This window comes from Vicia villosa, linkage group LG2, assembly GCF_029867415.1.
Source record: "Vicia villosa cultivar HV-30 ecotype Madison, WI linkage group LG2, Vvil1.0, whole genome shotgun sequence".
Lineage (NCBI taxonomy): Eukaryota > Viridiplantae > Streptophyta > Magnoliopsida > Fabales > Fabaceae > Vicia > Vicia villosa.
The window spans coordinates 125,424,846-125,445,593 of record NC_081181.1 but is presented as its reverse complement, the minus strand read 5'-3'; the positions used below and the strand labels follow the sequence as shown (position 1 = coordinate 125,445,593).

The 20,748-nt window shown below is 35.4% G+C and overlaps 2 protein-coding genes across 2 annotated transcripts; one reads left to right on the top strand and one right to left on the bottom strand.

Moving 5' to 3' along the window:
• Nucleotides 1-10,834: 10,834 nt before the first annotated feature.
• LOC131652009 (uncharacterized) lies at nucleotides 10,835-14,351 on the bottom strand. Its single transcript, XM_058921768.1, has 8 exons — nucleotides 14,136-14,351; nucleotides 13,935-14,039; nucleotides 13,775-13,861; nucleotides 13,529-13,579; nucleotides 13,328-13,421; nucleotides 13,155-13,239; nucleotides 12,872-13,029; nucleotides 10,835-12,197 (listed from the first exon to the last, which is right to left on the bottom strand). Exons 1-7 carry the CDS (start codon nucleotides 14,244-14,246, stop codon nucleotides 12,873-12,875), a joined length of 690 nt encoding a protein of 229 aa, XP_058777751.1. The 5' UTR covers nucleotides 14,247-14,351; the 3' UTR covers nucleotides 10,835-12,197; nucleotide 12,872.
• LOC131652008 (peroxidase 64-like) lies at nucleotides 10,859-12,386 on the top strand. Its single transcript, XM_058921767.1, has 4 exons — nucleotides 10,859-11,112; nucleotides 11,248-11,436; nucleotides 11,552-11,714; nucleotides 11,822-12,386. Exons 1-4 carry the CDS (start codon nucleotides 10,909-10,911, stop codon nucleotides 12,214-12,216), a joined length of 951 nt encoding a protein of 316 aa, XP_058777750.1. The 5' UTR covers nucleotides 10,859-10,908; the 3' UTR covers nucleotides 12,217-12,386.
• Nucleotides 14,352-20,748: the final 6,397 nt, after the last annotated feature.

The following is a 20,748-nucleotide window of genomic DNA, read 5'->3' as shown; positions in this document are numbered from 1 at the left end:
TTAAAGGGATCCTTGTGGGAGAAGATGAGTTTACACATTGTTTAGAGCGTGACTAAGGCATCAAGACTAGCTTTAAAGGCGTAATTATGGAGAAATCCCCTCGAAAATTCTCACCTTTTAGGTAATCTCCCCCAGAATAACTTTGAATTAGTATACGACAAGAAAAAGAGTGCAGCGACCAGGGATTCCAACCTTGAGAACAACGAGACCAGCAGCCCTAACGTTGTCCAACAGGGTAAAGCACAAATCTAGATCAAAAATAACCTATATGTTAAACTAACTAGAGACACGTTTTATCATTGTAATGGAAGAGGTCACATATCAAATATTTGTGCAACAAGGAAAGTCGTTTCTGTTGCGAAAGAAGAAGAAGAAGAAGAAGAAGAAGAAGAAAAAGAGGAAAAAGTATGACATGTAGTTGAGAATGATGAATATGCAGTGGTCGAGTTTGCATAGGAAAAATCTGATGAGATGGTAAATTTTGTGTTTCAGAGAATTTTACTAGCATCCAAAGATGAAGGGCAGCGCAAGAATTTTTTTAAAACAAAAAGTTCTATCAAGAACAATGTGTGTAATCTGATTGTGGATACAAGCAGCATGGAGAATTTGGTGCCACAAAAATTGGTAGATTATTTGGAGTTGTCTACAAAACCTCATGATAAGCCATACACTCTTGGTTGGGTAAATAAGGGCTCTTAAGTTCGATTAGCACTAGCCTGTAGAGTTCTTATCTCCATCAAAAATCCTCACAAAGAAGAGGTACTTTGTAATGTTCTTAATATGGATGTGTGTCATATTTTACTTGGTAGGCCGTGATAGTTTGATAATGATATCACTTGTCGAGGATGAAATAACATGATGATGTTTACTTGGAACACATATAAATAGTTATGGTTTCTATTTTTCATTTTGATAAGAATCCAGGAGGATAGAAGTCTAGTTTATTGGTTATGACTCAAAGTAAAAAGAAGCTTGATGAGGCTGTTAAAGAAACTGGATTTTTCTTTCAAGCGGTGAGTAAAGGGCTGATGAGTATTGTAAAGTAGGAAATAAAAATTCTAGAAGAAGTGGTAGGGATCCTAGAGGATTTTAAGGAATAAACCACATATGAGTTATTAAACGATTTGCCCCTTATGCGAGATAAACACCAGAAAATTAAAGCTTTCAATATGGGAGACGGTGAGATGGTGTTTATGTGTAAGGAGAGATTTTCGGTTAGTACATTTTCCTCTTCTAATATTATAGGTTTATCGCTTGTTAATCTCTAAGATTTTTGACTCCGTTAAAAATTTGGATAGTTCAAAAGCCATGAGAATTGGTCAATTTGAGCTATATTTTTCTCATATTTTTTTTTAATAGAGTGGTATCCTTCCTTCCGTACCGACTAATCCACTCGAGAGGCGTTTTTTAAGCTCCCCCACGTAGCCTCCGAAAGTTGGCCCTGGGCTCCTTCGAACTCAGGACCTCAAGGGAAGCACGCCCTTGAGACCCAAGCTCTGATAAGTGCCAAATTTTAGTTATTTTGTGTATAGTTTTGCGGCACTTATTTTCTCTTTTTCCTCAATTTAGACTAGTTTTAGTGTATATTACATACAATATGTAGCTTTTGCATTTAATCGAGTTTTTGATTCATTTATGTACCGACTAATAGTTTTTCATCCATTTTGTAGGTATTTGAGCATGTATGGAGCATTGAGTAATAAAGCTTCAAAGATGCAATTTTGGATCAATAAAGGAAGAAACATTTGAAGAAATAAAAAGTGCAGGCTGGTGTGATTCGCCCGGCGGAGCATTTAGCTCGCCGGGCGAGTGAGGAAAATAATTGCAAAGTTTCTGCCTTGGGCCGCCTCCCGTTCGCCGGGCGGAAGAAGAAGGAGTCGCCGGGCGGAACAATTCGTTCGCCGGGCGAAAGTAGATATTTTTGCCACTTAATGACGTGGCAGAGGCTGTGTGGCCAGGAATAAAGGTCTCGCCGGGCGTGCGCTGCGAGACAAATTTGTGTATATAGTTTCATTTCATTTCATTTTTAGGGTTATGGTTTTGGGAGGCCAATTTTAGGGTTCTCTCAACTCCATCACCTCATTTCTTGTTAGATTAGGAGTAGATAACAACATTGGATCTTGCAATTGGTGGATTGGGAGTGTATTCTTTATCAATTGGTGTTGACAAACCAAGACATGTTTGCTTTCTCTTTCTCTCTTCTCTTTGTAATTTCCATTGTTGGGTTGTTTGTATGTATCTCCTTTGAACTCATGTATATTTGTTGATCATTATGTTGTATAAAGCTTGCTTTCATATCTTTGTGGATTATTATCTTGGATTTTTGCTTTGTTGCTATTGTGTTTGAGTCGCTATGGAGACGTAGGACTCTAATGCTTATCTAGGATAATTTTCTATTAACTTAATTGCAGAGATGGATTAGGTTGATAATCACTTAGTGTCAGTGCTTAATGCTTCTGAGCGGTCGTGTTTGTATGAGAGATCGGCTTCTACGGGAAGTTCAGATATCTCATGTGTTGTTTAGGTGGTTGAGAGATCGTCACTTAGATAATATTGTGGTAGTAATGTTGACATGTGATAACATTGATAGGTTACAAGTTGAGTATATTCGGTCAATAAGTTTAAGTTTGTGAGAACTAGATCATATTTCAGCTTGACAATTCTATTCTATTAAGGAATGAGTAGTTTTCTTGTTGATACATTTACTCTCTTATACATTTATAAAACCAAACTCAAGAACGAATTAATTGATCGAATGGCACTCATCTCTGTGGACTACGATACGATATAACTATATCACCCGGGAATAATATCCTACTTACTTTTGCTTGCCGCTTTACCGCTCGCAACAAAATGGCGCCGTTGCCGGGGATGTGTTTTGCATTGCGATTGTTTCTTTGTTTTTGAGTTATAAACATCATACATTTGTGAATTTATATACTTTGTATAATTATACTTGTTTTAATTTAGTTTGGTGGACTTATTAAACAAGTTGAACTCGGATAGTTCTTAAATGTCATATCTTCACTTTTCAACTTGTTTAACTAATTTCACCAAACGTTTTGTTTTTCTTATCGTTTGTGTTTTGTACTTATTGTTGTAAATATTCTTGTTTTGTAACGTTTGTTTGAGTATTTGTTAGGACACTTTCTTTAGGTTGCGCGGTGAATCCTCACCATGGCATGATGGAGGAAGTTACTAACTAAGCTCAATAAAGGCGTCGAGCTAACGACGTAAAACAAGCGCTTGTTGGGAGGCATCCCAACGGTTTTAAATTGTTTATAATTCTTCTTTTGTTTTCTATTGTTTGTGTTCAAACTTTGGCTCGATAGCTTAAGGTCACAAATGATGATTTGTCAAGTTTGATCGTTGCGACTTGCGGATGTATGGTAATGATAGAGTTTAACATTTTGTACGCGTTCGAGGTATGTGTTTATCACTTTCTAGATTGTAGCATATTCATGATACTTAGGCTTTTTGCAACTTGTATGCCATTCATTCTTTCGTATACTTGTTCATTTGTGAATCACTTTAGTTCCCAACCTTTTTGTGAGGAAGCTTTCCATTGTTTACATAAGTGGGAGACCACAATTCTTGTTTTAACTAGATGTTATTATGTTTAATCTTTTGTTTGTATTGACTTTGTGAAAGCATGAAAATGATCAAGGCATTTTGTTTGATTTTGAGCACAACTACCTTAGCCATATATTCATTTCACCTTGGGAGTGTGTGATCTTTTGTTAACCCCTTTGAGCTTTTTGTCATTATCCATTTCGCTTTTTGAACTTGAGAATTAGTTCGCTTTTTGGGGGATTTTGATTGTTGTTTTTTCTTGAACCCTCAACCTTTTGTTGTTGTATGAGTTTTTACCTTGCCTTAGAAAGTTGGGAGTATTCATTGTATAACGCTGGTTGAATTCAAGTTGGGGAGAGCATTGATTATGTGCTTATTTGGTTAGTTGAGTATGTGTTGAGGAAAAAGAAAAAGAAAAAAAAAAAAAGAAAGAAAAAGAAAAAGAAAAAAAAAAAGAGGAAAAGCTTTAAAAAATAGTAAGACAAAAAGAGTCTGGAATAAATTGTGTTAATAAGTGGCGTGTTTGGTGTAACACTTGGTGTGAAAGAAGAAGTGGATTGAAATTGTATTGTTTGAAACTTTGTGGAAGTTATATCTCCCTTAGAATTAGGCAAGTTTTTGTTTCAATTAGCTTTAGGAATCACCCCTTTTTGTTTTCCCGACCACATTACAACCTTAAAAAGCCCTTGTGATTTATGTTTTCATGTGTCAATGTGAATTTTTTGAGATGAATGCATAATTTTGTCTATTGTTTGCAAGATTGTTGGATGAGTGAAAATTCTTCATTTTGTGTTTTTCATCTACCGATGATTCTTTTTGCTAGGTGTGATTCATATGTGAACTTGCATTGTTTTAGAATGTTTGGCATAAATTTTGTATTTAGCATTGGTTTCATGATTTTATGTTATCATCGTAGTAGTGGTAAGTAGTATACTTTGTGTGTACCGTTTTTCATTTGAGCCATACATTTGTTTCTGTTTTTCAAAACTTGTCATTTCGTGATTCTTTGATTGATCGTTTTTGTCATTTCGAGTTGTTTAGTCTTGTTTGAGGACAAACTTTCTTTTGAGTGAGTTTTTGTTTGTTTCTTGTTTGAGGACAAACAAGTTTAAGTTGGGGAGAGTTTGATAAGTGCCAAATTTTAGTTATTTTGTGTATAGTTTTGCGGCACTTATTTTCTCTTTTTCCTCAATTTAGACTAGTTTTAGTGTATATTACATACAATATGTAGCTTTTGCATTTAATCGAGTTTTTGATTCATTTATGTACCGACTAATAGTTTTTCATCCATTTTGTAGGTATTTGAGCATGTATGGAGCATTGAGTAATAAAGCTTCAAAGATGCAATTTTGGATCAATAAAGGAAGAAACATTTGAAGAAATAAAAAGTGCAGGCTGGTGTGATTCGCCCGGCGGAGCATTTAGCTCGCCGGGCGAGTGAGGAAAATAATTGCAAAGTTTCTGCCTTGGGCCGCCTCCCGTTCGTCGGGCGGAAGAAGAAGGAGTCGCCGGGCGGAACAATTCGTTCGCCGGGCGAAAGTAGATATTTTTGCCACTTAATGACGTGGCAGAGGCTGTGTGGCCAGGAATAAAGGTCTCGCCGGGCGGAGCAATTGGCTCGCCGGGCGAGCGCTGCGAGACAAATTTGTGTATATAGTTTCATTTCATTTCATTTTTAGGGTTATGGTTTTGGGAGGCCAATTTTAGGGTTCTCTCAACTCCATCACCTCATTTCTTGTTAGATTAGGAGTAGATAACAACATTGGATCTTGCAATTGGTGGATTGGGAGTGTATTCTTCATCAATTGGTGTTGACAAACCAAGACATGTTTGCTTTCTCTTTCTCTCTTCTCTTTGTAATTTCCATTGTTGGGTTGTTTGTATGTATCTCCTTTGAACTCATGTATATTTGTTGATCATTATGTTGTATAAAGCTTGCTTTCATATCTTTGTGGATTATTATCTTGGATTTTTGCTTTGTTGCTATTGTGTTTGAGTCGCTATGGAGACGTAGGACTCTAATGCTTATCTAGGATAATTTTCTATTAACTTAATTGCAGAGATGGATTAGGTTGATAATCACTTAGTGTCAGTGCTTAATGCTTCTGAGCGGTCGTGTTTGTCTGAGAGATCGGCATCTACGGGAAGTTCAGATATCTCATGTGTTGTTTAGGTGGTTGAGAGATCGTCACTTAGATAATATTGTGGTAGTAATGTTGACATGTGATAACATTGATAGGTTACAAGTTGAGTATATTCGGTCAATAAGTTTAAGTTTGTGAGAACTAGATCATATTTCAGCTTGACAATTCTATTCTATTAAGGAATGAGTAGTTTTCTTGTTGATACATTTACTCTCTTATACATTTATAAAACCAAACTCAAGAACGAATTAATTGATCGAATGGCACACATCTCTGTGGACTACGATACGATATAACTATATCACCCGGGAATAATATCCTACTTACTATTGCTTGCCGCTTTACCGCTCGCAACAAGCTCCACCGCTAGACCAACCCTCTCGGGTTATATTTTTCTCATGTTTACAAGTATGAAAGATCCATTTGTTTCTCCGGCTTATTTGAAACTCAGCATTGCTTATAAAGCTATTGGTTCTATTGATTTTGTTAAACACTTTCCTAAATGATTTGACTCTTTTTATGCATCAGATTTTTGATAATATTGTTGATTTTGTTGGAGATGATGATTGTAAATATTATGTTATCGAGGAAGTTCTTGGCTAAAATGTTGAGTCTAACATCTATATTGATCATATGAAATAATTAAATAAAAAAATAATTATTTGAATAAAAAATGAGATAAAGGTAGTGCACAGACAGTATAAATCAATATTACATATACAATCAATTAAAATTTTTATATTTGTAATGTCATATCAATATTTTAAAATTAAAAGTGTGTTTTAGTTAGGTATATGTCTCTCCTTGGTTGACAGTAATGTTTTAAAAACCTGACCGAATTAACTAATCGAATCGGTCAGACCGGGAACAAGAGGAATCACTGATCTAATCTAATTGCTGGATTGAGTAAGCTATTGAACCTATGTGAATCGGGCAGAACATATCAAAATTGGAGAACCAACGGTTTTTAAAAACGGCGAATTAATTGCATTTTTTTCTAGACAAAACAATGTCATTTTGATTTTTTTTAAAACAAAATTAAAACATAAGTATATTTTGTTCAATATTTATTTTGAACAATTTTCTCTTCTTAAAATTAAATTTATTAGACAGATTAGTTTACTATTTAGTTTACGTTGCAATTAAATTTTGGCTAAAATTTATTTAAATTTAAATTTTATACTATTTAATTGTGTGTGATGACTATATTTAAAACTTGAATTTAAAGTGAACTAGTAACCTTCATCAATGACTGATCCTATTTTTAAAATATTAGTAGAAGGTGTAAAAGAATTTTACAGCATGTTTCTTTTTCTCCTCTTGCAAGGGGGTAGGTCTAGTACCTTAGAACAAATGGATGAGTTTTTCACCAACTCATGTGCATTGAATATGTGAGTTAAATTATATTTGTAACTAAAATAATTATTTTAAAATTTTAACAGGTAAATTCTTAAATAATTTTATTTGTAAATTTTATTTAACATGGTTGTATAGTATCTCATACCTTTTTTACTATAGGAATAATACCGAAAAAGGAAGCAGAAGCATGAGAGTTTTCATAATTTGCTTGAATGTGAGTTGTGTGTTTTTTTCATTACAAGAAAAATAAAATTATAAAAAAAAAAAAAGCAAGAAAAACTAAGCCATTTGCTGTTTATATACCTCAAAGATATCTACAAGAAAAATGATATTCAATTGTAGGGAAGGAGTAATCCAAATCTTAAAAGAGTCAATATTAGTAGGCTAAATTTTGTGCTATTATTAGTAGCACAAAATTTAGCCCATCAACCTCAAAACCATTTGATATTAAACTCGTGCCAGACTCTTCTCCTCCCTCGTTCTCAAAACTTTTCGTTTTCAAACTCTCTCAACCTCGAAAATCTTTCTTTCACCAAAGTTAGTTTTTTTCTCTCGAGTTCAACAAGGAACATCAACATCAACGATCAACACACTCCAACTCGTTTAAAGTTCAATTTAATCGGTAAGTTTTTTAATTTCTGAGTTATTTTCGAGTATTTCTCGTAATAGAGTTAGAATACACTTTTAGGTGTAGAAATCATTAGATGGTGTTAGAAACATAGTTTAGAGAGAAAGTATGTATTGTTTGTTGTGTAAAACGGACGATCAATGGCTCAAAAATTGATTTTGCAAGGTCTTGAACAGTACAAACGCCAATGTCGCGTTTTGGAAGTTGCAGAATATTCTGTAGGTGCATCTACGAAACAAGTAAACGTTAGGGATGTTTCGTAAATGCACCTCCGGAACAAATCCAGTTGTTATGAATGTTGGGTGCTTCCGTAGCTATATCTATAGAAGTTTTCCACATGTACATCTATAGAGTTAAAATTTATTTTTTTTTCTTTTGTTTTTATAACTTAATTATGGCTAATTCAAATTTATTTCTTATACCTTGCAGACATTATGGTTGATGGGACGGACCGACTCATACATAAGTGGGTTGCACAACATACATTTGTGCGACGTGCACGGAGCAAGATAATGCTCGAGGGAGCCGGCGCCTTTGTTACAGCAGCTCCAACAGAGGCCACAGTTGACCCAGCTAACGCCTATACTCCACAGCCTAGTGCACATGTGTCGTCCACTTCTATTTCTTCATCCTGGAGGCGTCGGAATAATGGTGAGGGTATATCACAGGCGCCGTCCTCTCGCAGACCTCGTCGAAATATATTTGTGCCATACTGCCACCTCCAGCTGGTGTTGCCTCTCCTGTGTCACCTCCAACTGATGCTGGTTTTCCTATGCCACCTCTAGAGGGTGTTGACCCACTGGGTGAGGATGCTGATAAGGGTTACTCGGGAGGTCCCTCCAAATTTTTTCTGCTGACAGGAAAATTTATTATTTGTTCATTGAAAATTTATTTGTTCATTGGAATTTCTCTACTTTTTCATTGGAAAGTTATTATTTGTAACATTTATTGTTATTAACATTGTTTTCATTGGAGTTTTTTAGGAGAGGCAGCCCCAGAAATTCTATAACCACGGGAGGATGTCCTCACAGCCTCTTGTCTGAAGAACCTTTGTGAGATCGGGTACACCGTGATCCACAACGGGATGCTCATGGAATTTACGGAGATATTGCACCCTAAGACGTCCTCCTTCCATCTACCTCATAGTGAGGTCACTATTACATTGGACGAAGTCTCATGTCTATTGCATATACCTATTAGGGGTGCCCTCCTCCGTCACGGTAGGATGACAAAAAAGGAAGCGAGATAGCTTCTGGTTGAGGAGCTTTGGGATGATCCATTAGATGCGCTTGAGAAGGTGGATAAGATCTGCGGTGCTCACATGAGGTATTCTTTCCTTATTCAGAGATATTCGGATGCGTTAGTTGCGGCACGACAGGCTGATAGTAACCCAGCTGAGGTGGAGATACACAAACATCATGTGCTGAGGTGTTTCTTTCTATATTTGATCAGCACTCGGCTATTTGTGGATACGAGCTCTACGTACATGGATGTCGCTTACCCCTGGTACTTTTTGGATCTCGCACGAATCCATGAGTACAACTAGGGGGTGGCAACGTTGGCGTACAGCTATTCGAGACTGGGAGAGAGATGCTTGTGGAAGACCAGGACTATCACATGTAGTTGTACACTATTAGTGGTAACAATCTTATATTCTTCTACTTTTTTTCATTACTTTTCATTCTATATTAGTGATATTGTTTGATCCCGGTGTTTTTTATTTTTCGTTTCAAGGATGAATATTACAGCACTTCCCGATGATCATTGGCTGGGGATCTATGCGGGAGTACATCAAGGCCTGACCACGTGCTCGTGCTTACATTCCCCTCGGAAGAAGCCAGGCGGTGGAGCCTTACAAAGTATATATGGACCGCATGCTTGTAGAGAAAATCTGCTACGACGTCTGCGTTGCTCACTGTGAGACGCGTCCGTTTGATGACACTGCACCATTCTCTGGATGTTTGGCATGCAGTTCGACCATCATTGTTCCATATCTTCTGGAGCGCGTCATGCGGCAGTTCGGCTACTGTCAGACGATACCCCGTCACCCTTCTGTCCCCGCTCCTCTCGACTTGACCTGTAGACAGATAGATGATATATTTGTTGATTATCAGAACCACATGGTTTCGGACGAGGTTCGGACGACCAGAGAAGAGAGAGACTGGAGTTGCATCAGGTACATCATGTGGTTCTTCATTGTCTCACACTTCTACATGGTCCCCCTGCAGAGGGATCACCGCCCAGACCAGCTCATCAGGAGATATTACAGAAGCAGCAGTCTCAGGCGAATTACACTCAGGATATGTTGTCTTGCTGTCGTCAGATAGTTGAGATAGGGAGGACATGCAGGCGTTGAGGGAGATTTCTTTTATGAGGAGTCTAGTGTTAGGCGTGTTGAGTTAGAAAAGTTACATATCAAATAGGAGAAATGAATCTTCCAATCTAGTTCTAAATTTTTTTAAATTTCTAACTTCTTTCCTTTCTTACTTATTTCTCAAATGTCAAACTATGGGTTTTAGTGACAGACTGTGACTTTTAGTGACGGACTATGAGTTTTTCTTTATTTTATGTGATGGATTTAGTGTTCAAATTATTATTATCTATTTAACTTATTAATATAAAAGAGTAAAAAAATTGTCACATAATACACCATATCAGCATATTTGTCACGTTGTCGTGGCACGCCATCCTCCTCCTTAACAGAAAAAATACTTGCAATAAAATAAAACAATTCAATGCTCACTTTGGATGGACAATGTCAAAAAGATATGTAATAGTAATCAATAAACCATATACAAATGTATCATGGGGCTTGACTTTTCATTAGTTTAATCGTACTCATGAAGCCCATGCAATCATAGCTAAACACTAGATTTGCTGAGCCATGTAATTAGTAATTTATTCTGATTGAAAGTAACATGCTCTACACCATCCAATTTCACCCTCAACAAAAAAGAAAAATAACATTGCACACCAGAACAATTGAACCTTCCTTCACCCCCAACGTAAAGTGGATTGTCTTTTTGTAATGAGAATGCTTAAACATTACTACTTCATTGACAATACTAGTTAACGAACTAATCTTCTAGGACCACTTTATCTCATAATAATTATTATTCTCTTTTTCCCCTTATAAAAACCATTCAACTCATCTTTGAATTCAACATCTAAAATCTAAACAATAATCAAGTACTCTTAGTTAGCATGGCTTTCATGGCTACATTCTTGAATTTAATTATCATGTTTTCAGTGGTTTCAACAGGAAAATCACTGAGCTTAAACTATTATGAAAAGACATGCCATGATCTGGAGTTTATTGTTTTGAAGGCAGTGAAGGATGCTACTGCTAAGGACAAAACTGTTCCAGCAGCACTTCTGCGAATGCACTTCCATGATTGCTTCGTTCGAGTATTGCTATAACAAACTCTTTTCTTCTTGACATTGTTTTTGCTTTTATTTTCAGTTTCCTTTTTTCCCCTCGTCATTTATACATTTTAACTATTCATTTGATCGGGTCTTTCTTTTCTCTCGATACTTTTGTAGGGATGTGATGCCTCTGTGCTGCTAAACTCAAAAGGAAAGAACAAAGCAGAAAAGGACGGGCCACCAAACATTTCCTTGCATGCATTCTATGTTATTGATAATGCAAAGAAAGCATTAGAAGCTAAATGCCCTGGCATAGTTTCTTGTGCCGATATCCTTGCTCTCGCAGCAAGAGACGCCGTTTATCTGGTAATAAAACAAAACCATGTTCTCTTCATTGAGATTCCATTATGTTCTTGTTTTTCACATATGGGAACTTCTATTTGTAAGTTTAAATTGATGGTATATCTATTATATTCTACAGTCTGGAGGACCTAAATGGGATGTTCCTAAAGGAAGAAAGGATGGAAGAACATCTAAGGCCAGTGAAACAAGACAATTACCAGCACCAACATTCAACATATCACAACTGCAGAAAAGCTTCTCTCAAAGAGCATTGTCAGTCCAAGACTTGGTAGCTCTGTCAGGTAAGCTATTCCTCAAGTTATAAACCACCAAAACTTCACCAATTTTCATGTTTTCTAATTTATATCAGAATGGAGTTAAAAAGTAACGTGTTTTGACCGATATGTAGGAGGGCATACCTTAGGTTTCTCTCACTGCTCATCTTTCCGGAACAGAATCCAAAACTTTAATGCTACACATCAGGTGGACCCTTCATTAAATCCCTCGTTTGCAGCAAAACTAAAATCAACTTGTCTGTTGAAAAATAAGGCAAAAAATGCAGGCGCCACGATGGACCCTTCTTCAACAAATTTTGATAATACGTATTACAAGTTGATCCTCCAACAAAAAGGCTTGTTTTCTTCTGATCAGGCTTTGCTTGACAGCCCAAACACCAGGCGCTTGGTTTCTAAGTTTGCCGCCTCACAAGGGAGTTTCTACAAAGCCTTTGCAAAGTCTATGATCAAAATGAGTAGCATCAACGGTGGGCAGGAAGTTAGGAAGGACTGCAGAAAAATCAATTAGAAAGCCTTAATTTAGTTCAAGTTAAACTATGGTATTTCAGTCAAACTATTGTATTAAAAGTGGTGGATCACATTCTGAAGATTGTAAGAATATTGTGCCTTTTCATTTATAAAGAAATATGTATGCCTGTGTCAGTGTAATAAAAGCTCCAGCTTGTTTTGGCAAATCAATTTAGAAATATATTTAAATGTTATAAGTAATCTTAAGTAATGAGTCAAGAAAGGTTTCATTCAGCTTCATGAGCCCTGCTTCTCCAAGTGATGATTTGAAATAACATTTGACTACATATCAACATCATTTCAGTTACTGTATGATAAAATACCAAGTGATGATTTGAAATAACATTTGACTACATATAAACAACTTTTCAGTTACTGTATGATAAAATACCAAGTGATTCTTAAGAGTAAATCAAATCAGCTGAAAAAAATAATGCTGGAAATTCCTTAATGTGTGCCATCCTGATTGCTCCATCCAAAAATTTTGCTACTTGCTAATCGCTGTAGCAGAGAAGTGCAATGTCCATTTTTGGAGGTACTCTTTTAAGATGATCAAGTCCTATTCTATTGCTTTATCATCGAAAATAAGAACATAGATGGCAGTGTCGCCTAAAATTACAAATACTCCTAAATTTTATTATAAAATTTTGAGGTACCTCAAGCATTATCTTTCGATATTAGAGCTATCTCTGCCAACTGGATGTTACCACTTAGCTGAGAAGCCTTGAAGGATGGCAGGATAGAAAACCCATCAAGAAGCTTGACACACTTCAAACCCCATTTTCGCATCAAAAACTCAATAAGGTGATGTCCGCTGCAAATCATTACATAGCTAAGTTAAAAAAATATATTAAAGTTTATAGAAGATGCATAGGCTAGACTTAAGACTTAAGACTAAATTGCTTCACAAGTTCTAGCATCCCAGAGAATGGAAAGTACCTTCTATTATGATATGAAGTTATAAAAGTTGATTCGGGTGAATTTCGGAGCAGGAATGTCACAGTAGCAAAGAGGTCGTCAAAAGCTAAATAATATAAAAGAATCAAAACTTTGGCACATCAAATCCACAGATGATGGTAAGAAAAAACTGAAACGGACTCTTTTTCTCACACCTTTCGAGTCATACAACACGTCAGCCCCTAGAATTATTGCAGGTTGTAAGTCAAATATGGACGAATCCCAAACTCCCCACGTCAGTCCTAGCACCTTCAAAAGAAGCCAATGCATTACAAACATGATAGAAATAAATAAAAATCTCAAAATCAGCTATTGTTTAATAATAACCATTCTTCTGAAATTCCAAGATAGCTTACATTGCACTCAAGTTTATTCAAGTCACAAACTCTTCTCATGTTGTCAAGCACCTGCAAGTCCAGAACAAACCGCAGTCATTTGACAATCAACAAGTTCCAGATTTCGTCCATTAAATAATAAAACCATAAATAACAATACTATCGAAAATTGAAAACCATTATCACATACACAAACCGAGAAAACAGTCGGATTCAAGGCAATAACAGGAAGAAATAATATGATAGTGATTAGTGAAAGGATAATACCTCTAATCTGCTGGAATCATCAGTAAGAGTAACATTGGCACCAACTTTTGCAGCAACCAAACCAGGTAAGCAAGTTCCAGCACCAAGCTGCACGAATATTGATACAAAATCATAGAAAATAAACTCCATATAATCACGAATTTCGAAGAAAAAAACTCACCTCAACAACGTTAGCTCCTGAAAATCGCTCCTTCTGTTGCCAAACGTACTCGCCGAGAATTACAGCGCAAGGCCACACGTATAGGCCGTAATCCTCCCTCATGTTCTGTATTGAATAATTGAAATCATAGAATAGCAGTGTTTGTTAGTTTGGGATTTTTTGGGTGACAAAATGGGAATTTGGGAAGTGGAAATTGAGTACCTCGACGATGGAGATGCAGATAGTTTCGGAATTGTTGATGAAATTGTGCTGAGAAATTGTGCTCATAGGGGCGGTGTTATCAGATTCTTCGTCTGAATTATTATCGTCCATGCTCCCGCGAAAAAAAAGAAAAGGAATTTAGGTTAAATTCAAAAACGTATCAGAATCTGTTCAAATTCAAAATCTCATGCAATGCTTCCTCTTAAATGGAAAATGCAATGCTTCAATTTCTTTTTCATTTTTTTATACTTATCAAGGCTTCAATTTCTTTTTCATTTTGTTCTCTAAATATTCTCTCTAAATATTTTAGATTTCGTTTTTAGTCTCTCTAAATATTTTTTTTAAAGAATAATTCTCTTGAAAATCTTATCCACACTTTTAGTCTCTCCTACTAACCGCGGTTAACAGAGCTGACATGGCACTGTCAGCGTGGCAAACACGTTGACGTGAATGTCACGTGGCATTTGGTCCCCATTTTATATTTTTTATATAAATTTTATTTATAGCGACAGACATTCCGTCGCAAAATCCATCGCTAACATGAACATCATATAAAAGTCCAGAATTTGTAGCTAATTTGTAACTATTTTCTAGCCAATTCAAAGACATGATTTTTTATAAGGATATCTCTCACAAATTTTATTTTTTTTACTTGAGATGAATTAAATATGAATTTTTTTTTACGGGTCTATTTTCTTTAAAATGAAAACAAGGAAAACGTTAGCATATGCTTGATTTTTAGGCTATTATTTTTCAGAGAGTTATATCATAACATATAAAAAATATAAAATGGGGACCTAATGCCACGTGGCGTCCATGTCAGCATCTTTGTCATGTTAGCAGTGTCACGTCAGTTCTGTTAATGGATGTTAGCACTAGGGGTGTTCATATCCAATCCAATTAAAAAAAACTGATCCAAAAAACAGAAATCCAAAAAAAAAAACGATTTTTTAGATGTGTTTGGACCACCATATAGCATAACCGACCGGTTCGATTTACGGTTGGCTACGTGAGAACCGAACCGGTCCAAACCGAACCGGCATTACATCTTGAGATTACCATTTATTCTCATATATTAAATAAAATGAACGAATGTCAATCAATTAGGTGAACTTTTTAGCCGCCGCCACCCCTAGTTTCCATAGAGACTCTCAATCGTCCCTAAAATCACTCACTCAGATTTTCAATCATCCAAAAAATTAAATGAATATGAATGGCATTCATTGTGGCCGCTTGAAATCCGCCCCCAACCTTCAATTGTTCTCTGAATTATCAACCTTCTATTTTCTATTTAAGTTCTCTGTCTCCTATTTTAATTTATCTTCATCAAAGTATCAAATCACCTCTGAGGCACCGATCTTCTTATTCCCAGTTCTCTAATATCAGTAAGTAAGTTTTTTAGTTTGTTCGATTTTAGCTTTTGTATAGTTTGTTCAATCAGCTTTTCTACGGTTTGTTTGATTTTGATCTGTTTCAAACCTTCAATGTGTTTCGGTATTTGGATAGATTTTCTTATTATCATCCCAATTCCATGGCAGTGTAAAGAATCATGCACTAGTAAATGATTTTCTATTGTAATTGTTTGTTAAATAGTTGTTTTTAACATTTACTGACTTGAAGTTTATAATCCTAGTGAATATTGGTGTTCTTTGTTTTGAAAATAGTTTATAGTGTATTATCGTTATCAGTGAGATATCTAAGAAATTATAATGATGTGAGCCTTTCTTATTTGAGTTGTTTCTAAATAATGGACGAATCAAGTAACATGGATGAAAATAAAAGTGTTTCATTGTGTTTCATTTGTAGTAATAAATTGTATCATATGAAAAACAATGTTGTTTACCATTAGCATCCAAATAGTATGACAGTGTAACTGCTTCCAAAGGGACATTGTACTATATTCATTACATATGCTTTAAGGAAAAGGTGATTAGATAAAAAGATACAACTTTTCTTAAAATAATTACTAAGCTATTATATTTATTTGTTAAAGAATAGACTAATTAAATTGCTTTTCATAAAAGAAATAATCTATAACGAATGCATAAATATGTTTAATTTCAATCTGTTTATAGTTTGTTCTGAATCTTCATTTTGTTTTCTCAATTTGTTTATAGTTTGTTCAATTTGTTCTAATTTTTAGTCTATTCAATTTTTACAGGAATGAGCCAAATACAATCCTCTGATCCCGATGCTTCATCTACTTAATCCGGTCTCAATAGCAACCTCATTCAGGTATCAAAACTTAATTTTAAGTAGATTATTTTACCTAAGAAAATGTTGGTTAATGTTGCAATGGTACAAAGTTGAAACATACAATTTATTTTTGCAGGGTGAAGTAACCGAACCTCCAACTCCATTGGAACAAAGTAATGAGGTGACTAATGATGAAGAAAATTCTAATATGAAAAGGAAAGTTGGAGAAGCTTCAACGTTTGCCACATCCAATGATCTTAATGTTGCTGCATGCTGGAGATTCAGGTAACAGAAAACATATTAAACCTAGATCTTGGACTTGGGAACATGCGAAGTGTTTTGTTAATTTCTTGAAAATATTTTGATATTACAAAGAAAGTTTTAGGTTCTACTTTTGCAACCTCTTCTCAATATTTCAATGAACACATTAGGATATTGACTACTTTGAAGGGGTGGATAGAATTAAAAAGTTCAAATAACTTGCATGGAAATATGGCTGAAAATATGAAATTTAAGTATGATAAATATTGGGGTGACGTTGAGAAAATGAATATGCTGATATTTGTTGTTGTTGTGCTTGATCCTCGACATGAGATGCAGTTTGTTTGGTGGGGCTCGAATAGGGTATATGGAAAGGATGTTGCTGAATCATTGTCTAAAAAATAGAGGAGACAATATATAAAATATTTGAGAGTTATAGGCTTTCCATTGGTAAAGGTCAAACTGAAAATCCTACACATTTTTCTCATGAAGTGGATTTGGTAGAACTTAAAGCACCTGATGATGCATTTGCTTTAGAGGTTGAGATGGACATGAATCTTAACGATAGCATGAAAAAATGAAGTGGATTTGTATCTCATGGAGAATTTGGAAAAGAAATGTTCGGGTTTTGATATCTTGAACTGGTGGAAGGTGAATTCTAACAAGTATCCTATTCTTGGTAAAATGGCTAGAGATGTATTGGCCATGTCTGTGTCTACTGTAGCTTCGGAATCCGCTTTCTCTATCGGAGGTAGAGTGCTTACTTGTTATAGAAGCTCTCTCACGCCAAAAACAGTTGAAGCTTTGATTTGTACACAAAATTGGTGTAAATCTTCCCCGATTTCGGTCGATATTGAAAAGCTTGTGGATGAGTTAGAAAATCTGTAATTAGGTAAATTACTTATAACTTTTTTTGTTGGATTACTTGTATTAATTATAACTTTGTCTTTTGTTAAATCTTCCCCCTTATGACTTAATACTTTATATTTTATAGAACTTGCTCCAATCCCACAATTGAATGAAGGTCTATCTGATATAGAGTCTGATTAGTTGCTCCAATCCAACTTGTTGCCTGCTATTGTTATGCTATATGTTGCTGCTGTTTTGTTAGGCTGGAATTATGTCAAAAATGTTGTTCTGCTAGGTTGGAATCTGTCGAAAATGCTGCCGTTGTTCTGTTAGGTTGGAATTATGTCAAAAATGTTGTTCTGCTAGGATGGAATCTGTCGTATATGTTACTGTTGTTCTGCTAGGCTGGAACTGTTGTGCTGCTATTGTAGAACTTATGCTTTATTTTTGTTGCTTTCTATTTGTTTCTGTTGAAGTTATTATTTCAGTTGCTTTATGGTGTTTTTGTTGAATACTTATTTGTATGAAACTATGAATTAAGCAATTTGATATTTAATAGTATTATGCAATTTGATACTAAGTTTGATATTGAGTGACTTCTCATGAACTTGATATTGAGTTTGAATTTGATACTAATTTCTGCATTTTTAATTTAGTTTGAATTTAGTTTGATACTAACTTGAAATATTAGTTAAAAGTTTGAATTTAGTTTGAATACTAACTCCTAGTTTGAATTTAGTTTGATACTAACTTCTCATGAACTTGATACTGAGTTTGAATTTTATATTAGTTAAAAACCAGACCATTAAATATTCAATACTATTATTCTAATCATTTTTAAATTTCCAATTTTCGGTTTGTCATTTTCTACTGCCACAAAGTGTTAATTTTTCTAATATTTGTAGTTGCTTTTATTCTTTCACTTTTACATTAAATTTGCTCAATTCTTACAGCACTATGGTTGCAGAAGTTTTAGAATACATTAATTGTTTCACCTTGAAAAATTCTTCCAGTTGAAACCAATAAATTCAAAATAAATATAATTTGTAAATAATTTCTATTTAAAAACCGAATAAAAACAAATTAACCGAACCGATTAAAACCGACTAAATTGGATTGGATTGGATTGGATTTTTTATTTTGTCATCCAAAAAACGAACCAAACTGTATGCTTGTGAATTTTTGGATTAGATGACTTTTTGTCTCAAAACCGATCCAAATTGGACCGTGAATGTAACGCCAGAGGCCGAAAAAGGCGAGGGGTGGTTGCACCGCATGGAACACCTGAGGCCGAAGATGGCAATGGTGGTCGCCACATCGGAATGAGAGGGATCCTATGGTCGTGCGGGTATGGGACTGCATGGTTGAAGGAAAGCTTATAAGAATTGATGGGTACTACCTATATCAACAAGATGCATCTTCTTTTCGGTAGATCGTTCCATAAGAACTCCACAGTTAAGCGTGCTTGACTTGGAGCAATTATGGGATGGGTGAACTTCTGGAAAGTTTCCCGGAAAGCGTGTGAGTGAGGACAAATCATGTTGATGAAAAGTTTTAGAGGGACTATTCTTTGAAGGAAATATTTAGAGGGACTAAAAATGAAATTTGGAATATTTAGAGGGATCAAAAATTTCATTAACCCTTGTTAGTGCTTTTATTGGCTGATTGGCATCTATGTTTGGTTAAAACATAATACTAATGTGAATCTTGCAAGTTTATAAAAGAACAAAACAGATACAAGCAAGATGTTAGATGGAATGTCATGACATCAACTCATGACATCGCGCCTGCAGAACTGGAAGGAAGATTCAGTTTGTACTAAATAGATACAGAATATTCTATGTGAATATTATGTAATCCTATGTGACTAGGGTAGTGATTGCATTGGGTAGTGACTAGGTAAACCAGAGGTTGTTTATCTGTAAACCAGAGGTTGTTTATATAAAATAGTACTACTAATAGTGGAATCTTCTTCTTGTCTTGGTAGCCCCCAGAGTAGGTTAGTTAGAACCGAACTTGGTTAACAATTAACTGTGTTATTTATCTTCTGCATTATTTGTTCAGTTATGAATGTTATGACTTTGTCTATAACATCAGGTTCAGAAGTGTTAGCTGTTCCTATACAGAACCATGTAAAAATGATAATCTGGTTATGTATGATGAACATGTGTGATCCCAGGTCTCATTGACTCTTTCCTAAGAGTAATTAAATAATGAGGGATCCTTGTATTCTGCTGGTGCTACATTAATAACAGATCAAATGTCTTGACATCAGGATTGGCATCCGAGTTTGTCATACCAGAATTTTCAATTGGTATTAGAGCAGGCATCCTGTCTGTTTCTGGATGAGATCCATAAGGGATAAATCCTGGTTGTGGTAAAAGCAGAAGAGTGTTTGAACAAAGAATGTTCATATTGTATGGTCCCTTGAAGTGGATGATGGACCTATCTGATTAGACCAACCTGACCTAAGAGCTGCGATGCTGGAACAAAGAGTGCTAAGTCCAAGGACTTCGTGCGGGAGTGAAAAACTTGAATTTAAATACAAATTCAACTGGTATCTATGAATAGAGAAGAAGCTCATCAAAACCTTCATGCGGGAGTGAAGATATTGATAAGGTAATCTCTGTTGTCTGTGAGTTCATTAAGTCAGGATTTTGGTTTGGTCTAACCAATTGCTTGATGCAGAAGCAAGCATTGTGCAAGGTTGAGTATCAATCAATTTGTAGTTGTCATGCTTACTACTAACACTTAAAGTAAGCATTGTGTGAATTCTCTTGATATATGACTATTTTTCCGCTGCATAGTCTCTAAGAAACCCTAGGGTTATGAAGGTTCAACAGAATGTATGGGATGTATTGACAGCTATAATTAAAGTGTCAAAGATACTTGAGTAATCTCTCAAGTCCATTCATAATGGCATGGTTTATTAGAGCTGATGAATGTCACCTGATCAATGATATTCATAATTATCTGCAAGTGTGTACCTTGAAATCTTCAAGGTTGAAGTGTTCCTGGAAAGAGGAACAAATGTCCTATCTAATGTTGGGACATTAAGAACTGGTATGCAGCTACCAGCTGAAGAACAGATGTTCTGGTGCTAAATTAATGTAGTGTGAGAACATTAGTTTGGAACCTACTCCTGGTCTAGAAGAGGAGACATCTGTCTAAGTTAATCAGGACACGATTAACATGTGCTCAGTGCCACTAAGAAAAACTCATAAAGGTATTCCTTTCTAATCCTTTGTGTTGTACTTTTGAAGAGCCTATATCTGTAAGTTTCCTCTGATCAATGAAACCAGATAAG